Raw genomic sequence first — 16,407 nt, 5'->3', positions numbered from 1 at the left:
GATCCAGCAAAATTCCCAACAGTTACTGTGAATGGCATGTCCTTAACTTCCAGGAAGAGAGGGGTCTCCTGTGTTTACTATGGCCCCAGGTCAGCAAAGCCTTTAATTTTAAGCAAAACGCTGCAGTGTTTTGTGGAACACCAGTGTACTGACTCATAGAACACTAGAACCAGAAGTGACCTCAAGGGGTCATTGAGTCCAGTCCCCTGCCCTCACAAAAGGACCAAGAGGCTCTAGACCATGGGTGTCCAACCTTTTGGCTTGCCTGGGCCGCATTGAGTGAAGAGGAATTGTCTTGGCCGCATATAAAATATATAATATAGTTAATGTCTATAAATCACATAATAATGTTAAAAGTTTACAATCTTGTGGGGCCGCATTACTAGCTGTCCAGGGCCGCGGGTTGGACACGCCTGCTCTAAACCATCCCTGATAGGTATCTTATCTAACCTGCTCTTAAGTAACTTCTGAACTCTAAGCACATGCTTAAGTCCTTCAAGTTTATCACCTGCTTAAGTAAGAACTTTGCCAGATAGGGATGGATCCTGATCAAGGCCAATGCGTTCTAATATAAACTGGTCACAACAACAAAACACAACATACTTTATAAAACATGCCTAAATCCAAGCCAAGGCTTTGTGTAGGTGCCAATGCCACTTACTAACATTATTATTTGTATATTATTTGCTCTGCTTTCCCACTCCCAGTTCTTTCCTCATGTCAGCAATCTCCACGGGGACCTGAGCAGTTAGACCATCCATTGCCTTCTTAACACACACCTGGCAGCCGAGGCGAGATCTGAAAAGCAGACAGCAGACCGAGCTTCAGGAATTTTTGGGAAAAAGAAAAAGCCCCCTAGTGCTCACCAGCAATGTCCACACTATTCTGTTTATCCCCCGAATTCATAACAGCCCAGCTGTCAAAGCGGGGAACTACCATTTCCCCCAGAGATTCTTAAGACACTTTCATAAAAGAAAATAAAACAGACCCACTCAGCAACTGGTGCCTTATAAATACAGAGACTGGACGACAGTGGGCTAGATAGAACGTTCCCAGCCCAGAATGTGATGGATTTGTGGGTGCCAACTCCAGCAGGCAGAAATGCTTACGTATCAGTGAGTCCAAATGCCAAATCCAGCATATCCATCTCTTCGTCCGTAATCGCATCCAACTTTTGGAAAACCTCCTTCTCAAAGATGAGATGACACGTGGAGCAGGCCAATGTCCCTTCACAGGCACCTGCAGGGCATGGGGAGGCGAGCATAGTGCATCAAAAAACAGCAAACAGATAGGGGGAGACACCCTTGAGGACCTGGGAGAAGAGGCCCTGCCTATACCCAAGATCTGAGGCATATCAGGAGAATTTCTATCAGGAATCAAGTAACCATTTTTCTCCTGACACATTTACTGACAGCCACACACCTCTTACCCAGAAGGATCCCACAGCCAAATTAATGTATATTTGAAATATGAACATATTTGATACACCCAGATAACTAACTAACTACAGGTTGAACATCTCTAGTCTGGCACCCTCGGGTCCTCCCTTGTGCCAGATGAGACAATTTGCTGGACCACAGGAGGTCATATTGTCTGGCCGCATTACCAACACTTCCACTGCTTACTGGGCTCTTAGAAGACATTTAGATGTAAATTGCAGCTAAGTAACAGCACAGAACACTGAGAGCCAGGACTGGTGCCTGTAAACAAAATTTATGAGACCACAGGAAACCTGGTCACACCCATGAGAAGCAGTCATCGGGCTAACTAAAATCATGCCAGATTACGGAGTTTGCCAGACGAGAGAGTACCAGATTACAGAGGTTCAACCAGTATATTAATATGATCAGTTGAGTACCAGCAATAAAAGGACTTACACATTGCCACTGGGGCCCTTTAAAGGAGCCAGGGATGTGGAATGTCTTCTCCCCAACATATATACACTTACTAAGGACTTATGGCAGAGAGAGAGAGAGAAGTTGGCCTACTCGCAAGTCTCTTGATGTCCCATGGGCCCCCAGCTCAGCATTACAAGTTTGACCCAGTTGCAGAACCCATGAGAATCAGAAGACCGAGTAATGTCACCAGCCCATTGTAATGCGTCTTCAGTCTCATGATTCCCCCCATTATTTAGTTCACGTCTGTGTTTGACCCTGGAGGCTTTATTGTTACTTACCAAAGCCATCAATGCTCAGGTTGTGATTAACCACCACGTCCAGCAAACTCTCCCCTTCTTTGGCTGTGGCCGTGAGCTTCTCTCCATCCCGATTTATAAAATGCACCGTCACTCTGTCTGCAGAGCTGTCAAACAAGTAGCAGAAGGTCAGAATAAGTCAGGCTGCTGCCCCCTATGAAATAACTGTGGGCTGAGCAGAAGAATGAAGCTGTGATCACACAAGGAATTTACTTCTTGCAAGGCTCCAATGCAGCTTCATGAAAGGACCTATACTAAGTACCTTCACGTGTCAGGCTCTGGCATTTGCTGCTCAGGGAAAGACAGACTAGAGCCGATCAAATCTGAACTTGACCCCTTCATCAAATGTTTCCAAGAAGAGAAATTTGGTGAAGGGTGAATGAGTGCACCTGCAGGCTGTATATGGGTAGGGGATGGGAGACTGTTGATGAAGACCCAAAGAGCTTGCTGCACCATCACTATTGCTGGGAGTGGGGAGGGCCCTCTCTGCTGGCTAATCCCGTATGGAGTGAAGTGAGGACACCACACAGTAAAGCTGTTCAGTATCTGATTTAAATTATGCAATATGGGCTTGCTCTCCCCTCCCCCTCACCTCAGAGGATTATTTGCTAATTTCTCCATTTCTGCTCTTTGATAGTTCAACCCCTGATAGAGTCACTGGGAACCTGGGAATAATACAGTAAGATCTAAATCCATTATAAGGAGGATATGACAGTGTATGAATGAACATCACACCCGTTTTCAGCAGGGCTGGATTTGGCCCTAAACCTAAACAAAGGTGAATGTCCAGGGACTTTGCTGAATATGCCCTTTCTAGCTAGAACTCTTCATAAAACTCAGAAACTGTTTCTGCAGATGTCTACAACAAAGCAGCTTAGATACATTGCCTGTGGTAACTATTGTTAAAGCAATGTCAGTAGATCAGAATATACACATCCGCTAAGCACTGTGTAAAACCCAAGGTGGTTTCTTCTGCCCCTCCTTAGGTCATTCTGAATTGCTGCTTAAAAGATCTCTGAACACTAAATGAGCCCACCTCTATGCTCTTCTTTGCATGAATGCAACTAATTGGATCCCTATAGACTAGAGAAAAGCGATAGGCAGGTATGGAGAATACAGTGTAGACAAGGGAATTACAAGGGACTATCAACTAAACACATCTGTACCCCCAAGCCTGCTCTCAAACTTACTCATGTGACTTTACTTGCCTTTCCCACAGCATGAAACATTCATGGTCTTTGTGATGTACAGGGCTGTCAGCACAGGGGGGTAGGAGGAGTAAAGGGGGCAGTTGGCCTAGGACCCGGTGATTTAAAATGGCCCAGGGCAGAAGCAGCAGGTGGCGCATTGGGCCCTTTAAATCACTCCAGAGTTCCATGCATCCCAGTCCAGGCAGAGCTGAAAGTCAGCAGTGGGAGGCCAGCCCTCGCCTTGCCCCCTCTGTCTGAAGCCCCACCTTTTTGTGAGGCCCAAGCCCCACTACACTGCTCATGGCTCACCGAAGTCTGTCACCAGCCCTGCCCTGGGGACCTGTAAACTGCAAGTGCATAAGCTTCATCACATGGAGCTCCTAAAAAGTCATGTGGTTCCAGTTCCCAAGTCTGTGGCTAGCGTATTTCTGTGGCCGGTCTCCTATGCAAGAACAGAGGCAGGATTTTGGTAGCCAGACTGCACTTGAGCTTCCTACTCAGTGCTAGAAAATGCCACAATGCCTATGGGGGGGCCACACAATTCAGATCAAGAGGTTTTGGCCCTAGACTTAAACAGAACACAGATAATAACTGAATCATTGTGATTTTCACATCTGCCTCTGCTGCTCTGGGTTCCTCTGGGAAGCAAAGTTGTCAAGACACCACAAGAGGAGCCATCTGCACACTGGTTCAGGAAATCTCATGAAAATCCCTGGTCGGCCCCAATTTGGCAGATGAAGTACATCCAAATGACAAAGGCTGAACTTCACCATCTATTGAATGTTTTGAGATCACTTATTAACACAGAAAAGTATCAGAAACCTCAGACCCGGAGGTTACAACATAAGGACTCAGGGCTAAAATGGCAGGTGAAGGGCAACGTTCGCTGTCAGCTTTGCGCTTGGGTGGCCAAGCAGGAGAGAGTCAAGTGCCACGCAGCTGATTAGCAGAGCGCCCATGGCTGGCAGTGTGTCTTTCCACTGGTGGTGCACAATTCCACATGCATTGGTGCACACAAAATGTATTTCTCTCATATGGACAAAGTTTGAGGGAACACTGGTGAGTGGCTCAGGAAGCAACATCCAAGAGACAAGCATAAATCTCAGAGGTGGTGAACTCATTCTTGCTGAAGGCAACTTGTGGTTTAAACTGACAGCCCCAAAGTCCTGTAGTTATCCACTGACCAAGCCTGCCAACCTCCCTTAACACCGCCCGAGGAAAACCACCTCTGGGCAGAGAAGAGAAGGAAAGGGGAGGGGAGGATCAGCTTCTGTATCACATCACATCCTTACGACCCTAAGGATGGCCACACAGGGTCAGGCCCATGGTCCAGCTAGCCCAGTCTCCTGGCTTCTGACAGTGTCAGATGCTTCAGAGGGAATGAACAGGACAGGCAATGAGTGAGAGATCCATTCCCTGTCCCCCTGAGCCACCGCAGGCTGGGCTCCCTGCCTCTGGAATGGGCAGAGCTACGGCAGAAGGGGCGGGGCTTAGGGCAGTCAGCCCTGCCCCCACACCCCCCACCATGCTCCCTCAGAGCCTCACATGGAGCAGCACACAAAGCTCCATGGTGTTTGAAAGGGGCCCCTTTGAAATGCCAGGCCTAAGGGTTTTGCCCCCGCTCCCCACAATCCACGAGTCTGTCGAGTCTGTCACTCAGTCCCGGCTTCTGGCAGTAAGAGGTTTAGGAACACCCAGAGCATGGGGCTGTCCCCCTGACCATCCTAGGTCACAGATGTCCTCCCATGAACTTATCCAATGACTTTCTGAACCCAGCAACACTTTGGGCCTTACAACATCCCATGGCAACACGTTCCACAGGTCGATTGCACTTTGGGTTCCTTGCATCTCTTTTACACATTCTGTCGGAGGATTTCAATGGGTGACCTCTGTTTGCTGTGTTCTGCCAGCGGATGAACCTGGCATTGCTGCCACTGAAGTCATTTTTTGAAAACAAAAGTAAAACACACAGGCTTTTTTCCAAGGATAGTATTTTTCAAAAACGAGGGTTGGAGTGAGGGATCGGGGTGAGGAGGGGCAGAGGGATGGGTGGTGGCTCAGTGTGGGTGAGGACTCAAGGCTGGTGGGAGATGCAGAAGTTAGGGCAGGGACCTGGGAGGTCGGGGATTTAGTGGTGATGACAGTAGTGCTGCTCCAGCGGCGGGTCCTCCCAGGGGGTCAGGGCAGCTCTTCCAAGCCTGCAGCTCCTTCAAAGGGGGTCCGAGTTGCATGCTTGTCAGGCAGGAGCTGGGACTCTGCAGGCTGGCCCTGACCTCTAGCTACCCCTCCTGGTCTGCAGACTGTTGAGAGAAGTGCTTTGGGGGCTACCTCTGGCCTCCAACCTGTTTGGCAGGGCATTCCATGGGCTGGCCATGCTCTGGGGGCTGCACCTGGCCTCCAGCACCCGCCCCCCTGCAGCCTACAGGCTGTTGAGAGACAGGCTCTGGGGGCTTCCCCCCCCTCCAGCAGCTTCCCCCCCATGGCCTGTGAGGGCTACCCTGTGCCTCCAGTGCTCCCCACTTTGGCCTGCAAGGGCCAGGCTCCAGGGGACTGCCCACAGACTCTTGCATGGGCTCCACTGGAGGCCTGCAGGCTGTCTGGAGGGGAAAAGGCTCTGGGGACTGCCCCCAGCCTCCAGTGCCTCTTCCCATGGCCTGCAGACTGTCTGGGGGCTGCTCTTCCTTCCATCAGACCCCCACCCCCAGCCTGTAGGCTCTCCAAAGGAGGTGGGCAGGCTCTGAGTTTGGGGCAGGGAGCTACTTACCTGTTTTTTGGCAAGCAAATAGCTCAGCCCCAGCCCTGCTGGCCCCTCTGTTGATGCTGCAGTTCATGGACTCCTAAGGACTGGAAGGGACCTCAGGAGGTCATCTAGTCCAGCTTGCTGCCCAAAGCAGGATCAACCCTAACTAAATCATATGAAACAGGGCTATGGCAAGTCAGGACCTAAAAACCTCAAGGGATGGAGATTCTACCACTTCTCTTGGTAACACTTTCCAGTGCTTCACCATCCTCCTGGTGAAGTAGTTTTTCCTAATATCCAACCTATACCTCTCCCTCTAACTTCAGACCATTGCTCCTTGTTCTGCCATCTGGCACCATTGAGAACAGCCTCTCTCCATCCTCTTTACAGCCCCCTTTCAGGAAGTTGAAGGCTGCTATCAAATAACCCCTCAGTCTTCTCTTCTGCAAACTAAATAAGCCCAAATCTCTCAGCCTCTCCTCATAGGTCATGTGCTCCAGCCCCTAATTATTTTCATTGTCCCCTGCTGAACCTACTCCAACCTACTCTACATCCTTCCTATACTGGGGCACCCAGAACTGGATGCTGTACTCCAGATGTGGCCTCACCAGAGCCAAGTAGAGGAGAATAACAACTTCTGAAGAACAGCTGGAAAAGTATCTCCTAATGCACCCCACTATGCCATTAGCCTTCTTGGCTACAAGGACACACTGTTGACTTACATCCAGCCTCTCACCCACTGTAGTCCCAAGGTCCTTTTTTACTGTACTGCTACTTAGCCAGTCAGTCCCCAGCCTGTAACAGTGCTTGGGATTCTTCCATCCCAAGTGCAGGACTCCCCACTTGTTCTTTTTGAACTTCCTCATATTTATTTTGGCCCAATCCTCCAATTTGTCTAGGTCACTCTGGACTCTCTCTCTACCCTCCAATGTATCTACCTGACCTCCAAGCTTAGTGTACCAGTGGCCACTCTCTGTATCTCCTGTCTGTGCCTCTCCCTCTACTCCCTTCTTTTCCATGTTCTGGAAAACAGCCCCATTCCTGGCACTTCACATTTTCCAGGTACAACCAAACGCTGACATTGGTTTAAGTTATGATAACAGGAAGCTGTATAGAAATTTGGTGGTCCTCGCTCTTACAGTTGAAGTTCTTGAACAAATGGATTCTGAGAGAGACACACACTCTAATATTATATGTACCCAAATAGATGAAAGGATAAATAACACTTATGCACTCTCTCTAAACTACTGAGGATTTTATTGACCTCTTACATCCCTCCTTAGTGGTCTTTTTTCTAGGCTTTTGCCATCTGTCGCCAACTTTGACAAGAAGATGGACAACACCAGTCACCAATGGCAAAGGTTGAGGCAATCCCCTCACGCCCCATGAAATTCAAGCCCTGTACAACCAAAATGTAAAAAAATATTGTCCTGGTCTAGAGGTGCACTAGTGACCTAGCAGCTTATCACAACACCAGCTCCCTCAGCCATTCAGAGCATGGGGCACTGATGGAGGATGTCACAGTGAACAGACTGGTATCATTACACACATCATCTCTGAATGGGGACCTATCCTCTCTCCTGGTGAATTCAAAAGGCAAGAATTGTCTCCAAGTCTCAGTCTCCCTACACCCCCCTCTCCCAGGCTGCCTTTGCAGATTGTCCTCTAGAAAGGGACATCACCCGTCTAGCAGCCTCTGAGAAATTCCTGAGCAACTGAAGTCTTGACGTAGCCAGGTGGCCTTGCTTTTGTCATTGCTGGCATTGGAAGAAGGTTCTGCAGCCTTGAGAATGATAAATTTGTTTAGCAGAAAGAATTGGCCAAGCCTGAAACCCTCTGGTTTCCCCTGATACAAGGCTGAATGAAACAGCACCCGATTTCTCACAGTCAGAGTAAGATTTAACATGAGCAAAACTCAGTAAGGCCACATTCCTGGAAGCCCAACGGACAAAAACATGCAGTGATGCTCAGATGGGCTGGGAAATTACAACACTGTCTACCAGTTTCTTCACAATGGGCCTATAGCATGAAAGCTAGGCCCACACAATCAAATGACCTACGTATATGGCCGAAACCTCTGACGTTTCCAGAAGGATGTGCTATCCTGATGGTAGCTGGATTTGCATCAGACATGCTCTTGGAATGCCCAGATGGGCAGAGGGAAAACTGGCTTATTCGGAATCTCCTTGAAACAGCAAAGGCAACAGCTGGGACCACTCACACATGTTCATTCCCAGCTGTGCTCTGCAGCCCACAGAAATCAGTTCTTTCGAGCAGAGAAAGAAATTAGCGGCGGACTCCCTGTCAGTGAGTGCTGAAAGAGAAGGGCCCAGGTCCAACCGTTTTCATTCTTCTCTGCCATTCCCAAATCATTAGACAGAACATCTGGCATATGCCCACCTGATCATAAGGAACAGTCCCTGGTCAACCCCAGTGGGAAAAACTTCTTACTTGCTCTTACTTCATAGTGATGGTTAATGCTAGCTCTCAACTATTATGCCTTTGTTACAGCATCTTGCCAACCCTGGTAATCCATCAGTAGCTTCTAGTGCAGAGAGGGGCAAACTACGGCCCATAGGCTGCACCTGGCCCATCAGCCCTTTTAATCCAGCCCTTGAGCTCCTGCTGGGGGTGGAGTCTGGGGCTTGCCCTAGTCCATGGCTGCCATGGCTCTGTGCAGCTCCTAGAAGCAGTGGCACATCTCCCCATGCGTATAGGGGCAGCCAGAAGGCGCCGTATGCTGTCCCTGACCCTGCAGCTCCCATTGGCTGGGAACCACAGCGACAGCACCAGCCAATGCAGAGACAGCACCAGCCAATGGGAGGGGGCAATGCACAGAGCCCCATAGGAGGTGGCTGGAATAGGAACATGCTGCTGCTTCCTGGAGCTGCTTGAGGAGGTGAGTGCAAGCCAAAGCCTGCACCTCTGAGCCCTGTCCACCATATCTGAACCCCCTTACCCAGCCCTGATCTCCCTCTCACCCTCCAAACCCCTCAGCCCCAGCCCAGGGCACCCTCTTGTCTCCCCAGCTCTCATCCCTGGCCCCACCCCAGAGCCTGCACCCCCAGCCAGAGCTCTTACTCCTCCCCACAATCCATCCCCCTACCTCAGCCCAAAGCATGGGCAGTAGGTGAACCTCAGCTTGGAAGAAGCAAGCCCTCAGCCCTGACCCTTCTGCCCAAGGCCCTGCTCCCACAGGAGCCAAGCCCATCTCCGACTTCTGGGCAAGCCTCCAGCACCCCCCTCAAGAGCCTCCCCACAGATGGTGTGTGGTCCCATCCTCTCTTGTCCTGGTGCATGGGGAGTACTGGCTTCCCCAGTCTCCTGCCCCGGAGCACAGGTAGTGTGCACTGCCCCAGTGCCTGCAGCCTCAGTGCACTGATGCCCAGGAGCCGTGCTGAAGTAGGGGGGCATTCTGGGGGTGAAGTGTGGGTGGGGTCATGCTTAGCAGTTTGGAAAGGCAATGTCTTTCATGCCTCTTAATGCCCATCACCCAGGCTCAGAAGCCCTTCCTGCACCATGAACTGTGCATTTTTGGTCCCACTCCAGAGTTTGCACCCCCAGCTGCAGCTGTCACCCCCTCCTACTTCCAAACCCCAGTTCTCCAAGCATTCAGGGCCTTCCATACTATGTTCATACTTTGGTGTGGCCCTCGGGTCCAAAAGTTTGCCTATCCCCTGCATGAGCGGTAGAAAATTTGAAACACTGATGATCATCTCTGGAAAAAGCCTCTGATATTCAATCTAAATAACCAGGGGAAGGGAAGCACAAGGGTTGTCTTATCTCCATGTCATTTTCAGGACATTCTCGCTGTTTTCCCAACGGTTCATAATTCGTATAAATAGGGTGTAATTCTGACCCTAAAATTAAAAGGCCTGGCTATTGCTTTTCAGGAAGTTCAATCACAAAGCAAGCCTAGGACATTTTTCAGACCAGGACCTCCTGGAAATGAAAACAGTGGGAAGTCAGGTGGGAGACCTGTATCACAATGAGAATAGTTTCTTAGATGTACTCATATCACATGAGTAGCATAAAAACACCTACTGCAGCCATACAAAGGCAGGCAGTGCAGTCCACTTTTACTAGGCAGAGAAACTCTTTGAAGACATTTCAACCCACAATAGTGAGATCAACAGCATCTCTCTCTCTTTCAAAAGAGCAAGCCACACAGCAGTCTATGGAACTACTTCTCAGATGTCTTCTGGAATCTTTCCCATTTGTCCAAGATACTGGATGAAAGGACAGGATCCATCATAAGAACATAAAAATGGCCATTACTGGGTCAGACCAAAGGTCCATCTAGCTCAGTATCTTATCTGCCAACAGTGGCCAGTGCCAGGCACCCCAGGGGGGTGGACCAAAAACAATGATCAAGCGACTTGTCTCCTACCATCCATCCAGCCTTTGACAAACAGAGGCCAGGGACACCACTCCTACTATCTAGCTAGTAGACTTTTATGGACCTAACCTTCCATGAATTTATCTAGCTTGTCTTTGAACTCTGTTATAGTGCTGGCCTTCACAGCCTCCTCTGGCAAGGAGTTCCACAGGTTGACTGTGCGCTGTGTGAAGAAAAACTTCCTTTTATTAGTTTTAAACCTGCTACCCATTAATTTCATTTGGTGTCCTCTAGTTCTTATATTATGGGAACAAGTAAATAACCTCTCTTTATTCACCCTGTCCACAGCGCTCGATTTTATATACCTCTATCATATCCCCCCTCAGTCTCCTCTTTTCTAAGCTGAAACATCAAAACAGGTAAAAGGCAAAGTGACGAGATTGTACTTACAGATCAGCAAAGTGCACTGGAAGAAGGAAAAGCAAATTCCAGCCTTCACCTATTTCCTGAACCCAGCCTACAATGCCAGTGATGCAACCACCTGTCTACAGAACCTCCATTGACTTCAAAGGGAATTCAGCATAAGAAATTCACGAGTCTACGCCACAAGTCATTTACTACATTAAATGGGCACTGAAGCAGCTGACTGAGAATAAGACACAAGGACTCCTGTTGCCACGGATTTTCTGGGTGACTTCAGGAACACTATGCAGCCCCTTGGTGCCTCAGTTTGCTGCTCTGTAGAATGACAATGGTGATAACCAGCTTCGTAAGGCACCTTCAGACCAACAACTGGCAAACACATTATCATTGCTAGGTATATATCAAACTTTTATTTTAGAAAATCGTTCCACATTACCATCTGTGCCTTAGATTAGTGAAACTCAATTTACTGAGGCAGTTTACATTGATAATCCCACTCATCCTGCCGTGTCAGTCTCTCAGTCTGCAGGACTGAACTGGCCTGGCAGATTTTCTTTGACTTGACAACTAGTTGTCAAAGAGACTGTACAGCTTGCCTGTGTTCCATCACAACATGCAGGACTTCTTATGCATGTGGTGGACGGGTGCATAGTTATATGTAACCGTTCTGTCTGTAGCACAGATCTCCCGCCTTACTAGACTAGTTAGTTTCACACTCAGATCTTCACAAACTACTGTTCCAACCCTGCAAGGGAATATTTAAATAAAACAAGATTCAAAGCCCTGTTGAGTGTCATTTAACATCATGACAGAATTCCAAGTTATATTCCTTTTGGCAAAATTCTTGGTACAATATTTTGTTTAGGGGCAGGACAATTTTCAAGAGATACTAGTGATTTGAAGTATCAAATGTAAATGGGTGTAATTTTCAAAGGCAGATGCTCAGCATTTTTTGAAGATTTGTCCAAGATATTAAAGTTGGGCATCTCGACAACTGAAGCTCTCAATCACTTGTCTCTTCAGGCCCAGCATGATACAGAAAACAAGCACAAGAGTGGCCCTTTAAATGTTTGTTTGGTTTTGCCCAAAGATATGTTATAAGGTCATCTGAAAAAGCCTGAGGCCAAATAATACTGCTGGAAAGAATTCAGTAAGCAACAAACTCATTAAAAAGGAAACAATAGATAGGAGCTGCTCCTAAGTCCCATTAAACAGGCTTATCAGCAGAACTCCTTTCTCTAAGGTCAGATAACAAAGTAGTCCATTGTGTTTCCCATTTTGCGGGCTTGGCTCTTTTTCTAGATATGTTTTAATCTTTGCTAGCAGATTAAAGGCTGCCTCAGATCACACTTGTCTGGAAGATCTACAAGTTTTCTCTTTTCCACAGGGAAAGATGTTTTAAATATGGAGATACACCTCTCTCTTAGAACTGGAAGGGACCTTCAGAGGTCATTGAGTCCAGTCCCCTGCCCTCACAGCAGGACCTATCACTATCCCTGTGAGAGTTTTTTCTTTTAATCCATTTAACCCCTAATCCCTAAACGACCCCCTCAAGAATTGAGCTCACGAAGCCGGCCAGTGCTCAAACCACCGAGCTCTCTCTCTTCCTCCCACGTTACCCTTTATGCAAATGGAGCTAGGTCAGGGTAACTCAGGGAAATGCCATCACAACTGGAGAGAGACTTGAGATGAAAGTCAGGCCCACCCAGTCATGTGGGGTTTGATTCTACATCCCTTTCTCTCACAGAATAGTACCATTTACCTCACTAACCTCCCTTGTCAATCCTGTCTCCACAATCTCCCTGCTTTTCAATATTCCCTGCCTTCTCCCAGTGGTTCACTTCTCTTACAGTCTCCTCCATACCAGTGTTCCCTCTAATTTTTCCATCCTTGTGGGGAATACATTTTGTTACGTGCACCGAGGTATGTGCTGACGTGCAGCAGCAGTAGCAACATGTGCTGTGGGCTGTAGGCACTCTGCTAATCAGCTGGGTAGGATCCGAATTACTCTTGGGTGGCCACCCAAGCCCTCATCTTACAGGAACACTGTTCCATACCTATTGCTGTGCTGCCCCCTACAAACGCCCTGACCCCTTGAGCAAATCTGCAAGGCTTCCGCCCTGTACGCCACTGCCTTGTACCGACATTGCCTGTTGGTCCCCTTTCCCTCCCAGTTGCCCATAGATGGTGAGCTCCTTGGAGCAGGAACTATCCTTCTCAAGTACTTGGTAAGGATCTGCACATCATGGGCACTACTGGCAATAACGAACTGTACTAGTTGGAGGCAGGCTTGGAGCACGGGGCTCTGTGCTTTCAACTGCTCTTCCGATTTTCTAGGCACTCAAGGATTTGATGTCGGCGAAATATCCCGTCCCTCATTCAAGCCCATTTGCTCTTTGCTTTTGGATCAAATATAAATGCTTCAATCTGACCTGTTGCTTGTTTGTGCCCAGTGGGGCACAGGCTGCTCATTGGGAGGCTTTCTTTTCAAGGCATGCAAATCAGCTGTGAGGCAGGACACCTGATTTGCCAGCTGCTGCAGGGCTCAGTTTATGTCAGATTTAAGATTTTTTTTAACAGCTAATCCAAGGATGGATTTGCTACCCCCTGCAATCTCCAAACTGCTTCAGGGGTCTGGCCCTGGGCTGAGAATCTGCAAAAGGAGAAGAAAAATAAAAATCATACTCACAAGATTTTTACCTCATGAATCTAAGAACTGGCTTGATAATAATGGGTCTTCTCCCAACCTTATTCCTGAATACTTTCCCACATCCTTTAGCTGACTGAAAGACAGTCCTGTCAGAGAACAGGAGCCTCTCTAGAATGTGTTATCCTGATGGGATCTAAAGTCCGTCTCCACAAAGAGCTTATGTTCGAAAGCTGCCATTGGTTATGCAGTGCCATGGTGAAAAGGTGGGTTTGAGTCTTGGCACCCTACAAGGCATCTCTGACTGTAAAGTGAGTAATCCATGCTGGTCAGCAGTGCCCCCTGAGGACACTTAAATAGAATCTCTTTATGGGGATCCATCCATCGGGCTAGTACTCTGGAGCAATCTGCCTTCCCAAGAACTGCGGAAGGATGGGACAACTTTAGGGGCAAAGGAATAATACAAATAAATGGTGGGGTGGATTGAAAGTGGGAGAATTGGAATAAAAAAAGCAAACAAGAACACATGCTGATAAACCCTGACTGTGACTGGAGTCAGCTGTATTGCCCCTGAGGAGAAGTTCCTGAGAACCTCCTGCTCCCAGCTGGGAGGCTGACGGAGCAGTGCAATGTTAGGTGCTAGCTTCTGCCCAGGGACTAAGCACAATGTTGTCTGTGCAGTCCCGTCAGGTTTAGCAGCCGGGAAGTGAAGGACAAGGGCAGAATCTGAACTCATGTGGCTGCAGCTACAAGCCGTGGGCAGCCACAGGCCAGGTGTTGAATAAATACCTCCAAAAATTATACCATACCACACTAATGAAATCTGAGGGAATATCTGTAATGCCTTAATCTCCCCTGGCCCAGAGACAAGGTGACTGAGGTGAAGTATCTGATGTGTTTGGGACACATGAAGTGACCTCCCCCTTTCCCTCAGTCACTGAAATACAAGACATCCTGCAGCAGTGGGGTATGCAAAGCTCCCGCACTGGAAAATGAGTCCTTTCGGCTCACACTGGGAATCCAGCTGCACTGACAGCGAATCTTTACGGTTGGAGGCACAAGGAAAATGATGAGAATCTCAGATGAAATCGTACCCAAATGAGGTCCACATCCCAACCACCACCCTCACGGGTTGCATTCATCGACGTGCTTTCCAGAGGCCTGAGCTGAGCAGCTGAGGACCAGGACAGTGCGGTTCAACCAGACTCAGGAAATCTGCCTTTTCCACTGACCTGCAGCGTGACCTTGCCAAAACCACTGCCCATCTCTGGGGCTGTCTCCCTCCACCCGCCCCTGCCCCCTGGCTTTAGACTGTCAGCCCAGCTGCTCACCCTGCATTTGTACAGCACCTCGCTCTGTGGGACACTCTGCTTGGTTGGGGTCTCTACTATAGCACAAAACAACCCCGTAATGGGGCCATGGAGCCCCAGCTGCCCTCTCACCCTCCAGGCCACCTGTGAAGCACTTTGGCAGGGGAAGAGGCAGAGGGAAGCTTGCAATGCTGCAGAGAGAGGATTTCATTCCCCAGGGGCTGTCCAACTAGCTCTGAATTCATATAAAAAGGAAACAAAGGAACCAGGTGAGGTAAATAAATGTTACCACAGGCAGAGCAATATCAGTGCCCAGAGTTTGCTGGGACTCTCTCAGAGATGAAGTATATGAGGTACACATAATGCATGCTAGACTTGGCTACCCACCACCTTTTACATATTAGCTATTGTCCCAGTTCAAACTCTCCTCCCTCTCCCCCACTGCCCTCGACTGCTCTCCCGTTAGGGCACCAAGTACAATAAGCTAGTCAGAGTACACAGGGCAAGAACCCTGCATGGAGGTAACATAACGTCCACCCCAATTGTCCTGGGGGGAGGCACCTCTTTCATTCTACAGGCAAGAGAAGCCATTCGCCCCACACAGTTCAATCTCACCTACTTAGGAGACTGCCTGCTTTTTATTTTAAACACCCTCACTAACTTGTCTGTCCCACCCCTGCACTTCAGCATGGTAAGAGGCCCCAGGCTGATAGGGGCAGACTGGCATTCCTGAAAGACCCCAAAAGAAAAGGTGCAGCAGTTAGTCTGTTGCTTACCCTGTGTCCCCAGGAACATCCTGGAGCCGGTGTGTGGAGCTGAAGGTTCTCTCTGGCTGCAAGCTGGCAGGTGCCTGGCTGTGCTCAGCTACTCTGAGGCATTGAAAAGACTGAACTTTGCCCAAGTTAAGTCCATTTAGCAAAGGGCGGATAAGCTGTGGGGCACACCGAGCCATCATGCTTGCGGAGTCTTGCTTTAGGTTGCCTCGTTCTCTTTTGCTTTGAGGCTGGCTAGCTTCTGAGGTATAAGTACAGCCGAGAGAGAGAAAAAAAATCTGGGACAGCCTCCCTGTGGAGGGAGAATAAGGGGTGTATCCTGAACCTTACTACAGCCCAACCCATGGGTGGAGTTTTGTTGCACTAAGCAGTAGTGTGCAAGTCCTGAGCAGGTTAGGACCCATCTCACCACACTTCGCTCCTCTTTCCAATTCCTCTTTCATTCTGGCAGTCAAACAAAGCCGTTTTCAGAAACTCCCTGAAGTACAATGCCCAGCTAGGGGCCGTATGTCTGGTACGTGGATTGCAGCAGTAAATGGGGACATGAAACTCTTGAGCTCTGTTGATGCCTCATTGAGTGTGTGTGCTCTAGCACTCAGAGCAGTGAGCTAGGACTTCTGGGTTCTATTCCTGCTTCAGAGCCTGTAGGACTATGAGCAAGTCACTGCAGCCCTCTAGGCCAGTGCTACCTTTCTATAAAATGGGCGCCTGTACCTACTTCACCAAGGGGAGGACAGGCTCACTTAATGAACGTGGCTGAGGTTTTCAAAAACTAAATTCTACACAAGTGT

General features: G+C 48.7%; 1 protein-coding gene across 1 annotated transcript; it reads right to left on the bottom strand.

Annotated features, from left to right (window-relative positions):
* Window positions 1-590: 590 nt before the first annotated feature.
* On the bottom strand, window positions 591-15,859 carry LOC142020418 (adrenodoxin-like). Its single transcript, XM_075008210.1, has 4 exons — window positions 15,620-15,859; window positions 2,177-2,301; window positions 1,110-1,239; window positions 591-798 (listed from the first exon to the last, which is right to left on the bottom strand). Exons 1-4 carry the CDS (start codon window positions 15,796-15,798, stop codon window positions 681-683), a joined length of 552 nt encoding a protein of 183 aa, XP_074864311.1. The 5' UTR covers window positions 15,799-15,859; the 3' UTR covers window positions 591-680.
* Between the last annotated feature and the right edge of the window lie 548 nt (window positions 15,860-16,407).

This window comes from Carettochelys insculpta, chromosome 13 (assembly GCF_033958435.1).
Source record: "Carettochelys insculpta isolate YL-2023 chromosome 13, ASM3395843v1, whole genome shotgun sequence".
Lineage (NCBI taxonomy): Eukaryota > Metazoa > Chordata > Testudines > Carettochelyidae > Carettochelys > Carettochelys insculpta.
Note: the sequence above shows the minus strand (reverse complement) of the source record. Positions and strands in the feature narration are given on the sequence as shown.

What these genes read in the sequence shown, in the direction of transcription:
- LOC142020418 (XM_075008210.1), bottom strand. Translation starts at nt 15,798, where the DNA reads ATGATGGCTCGGTGTGCCCCACAGCTTATCCGCCCTTTGCTAAATGGA. An exon ending in CCTGAGCATTGATGGCTTTG is followed by an intron (nt 1,240 to 2,176) that starts GTAAGTAACAAT and finishes CATGCCCTGCAG; the next exon opens with GTGCCTGTGAAGGGACATTG. An exon ending in GCATTTGGACTCACTGATAC is followed by an intron (nt 799 to 1,109) that starts GTAAGCATTTCT and finishes TCTGCTTTTCAG; the next exon opens with ATCTCGCCTCGGCTGCCAGG.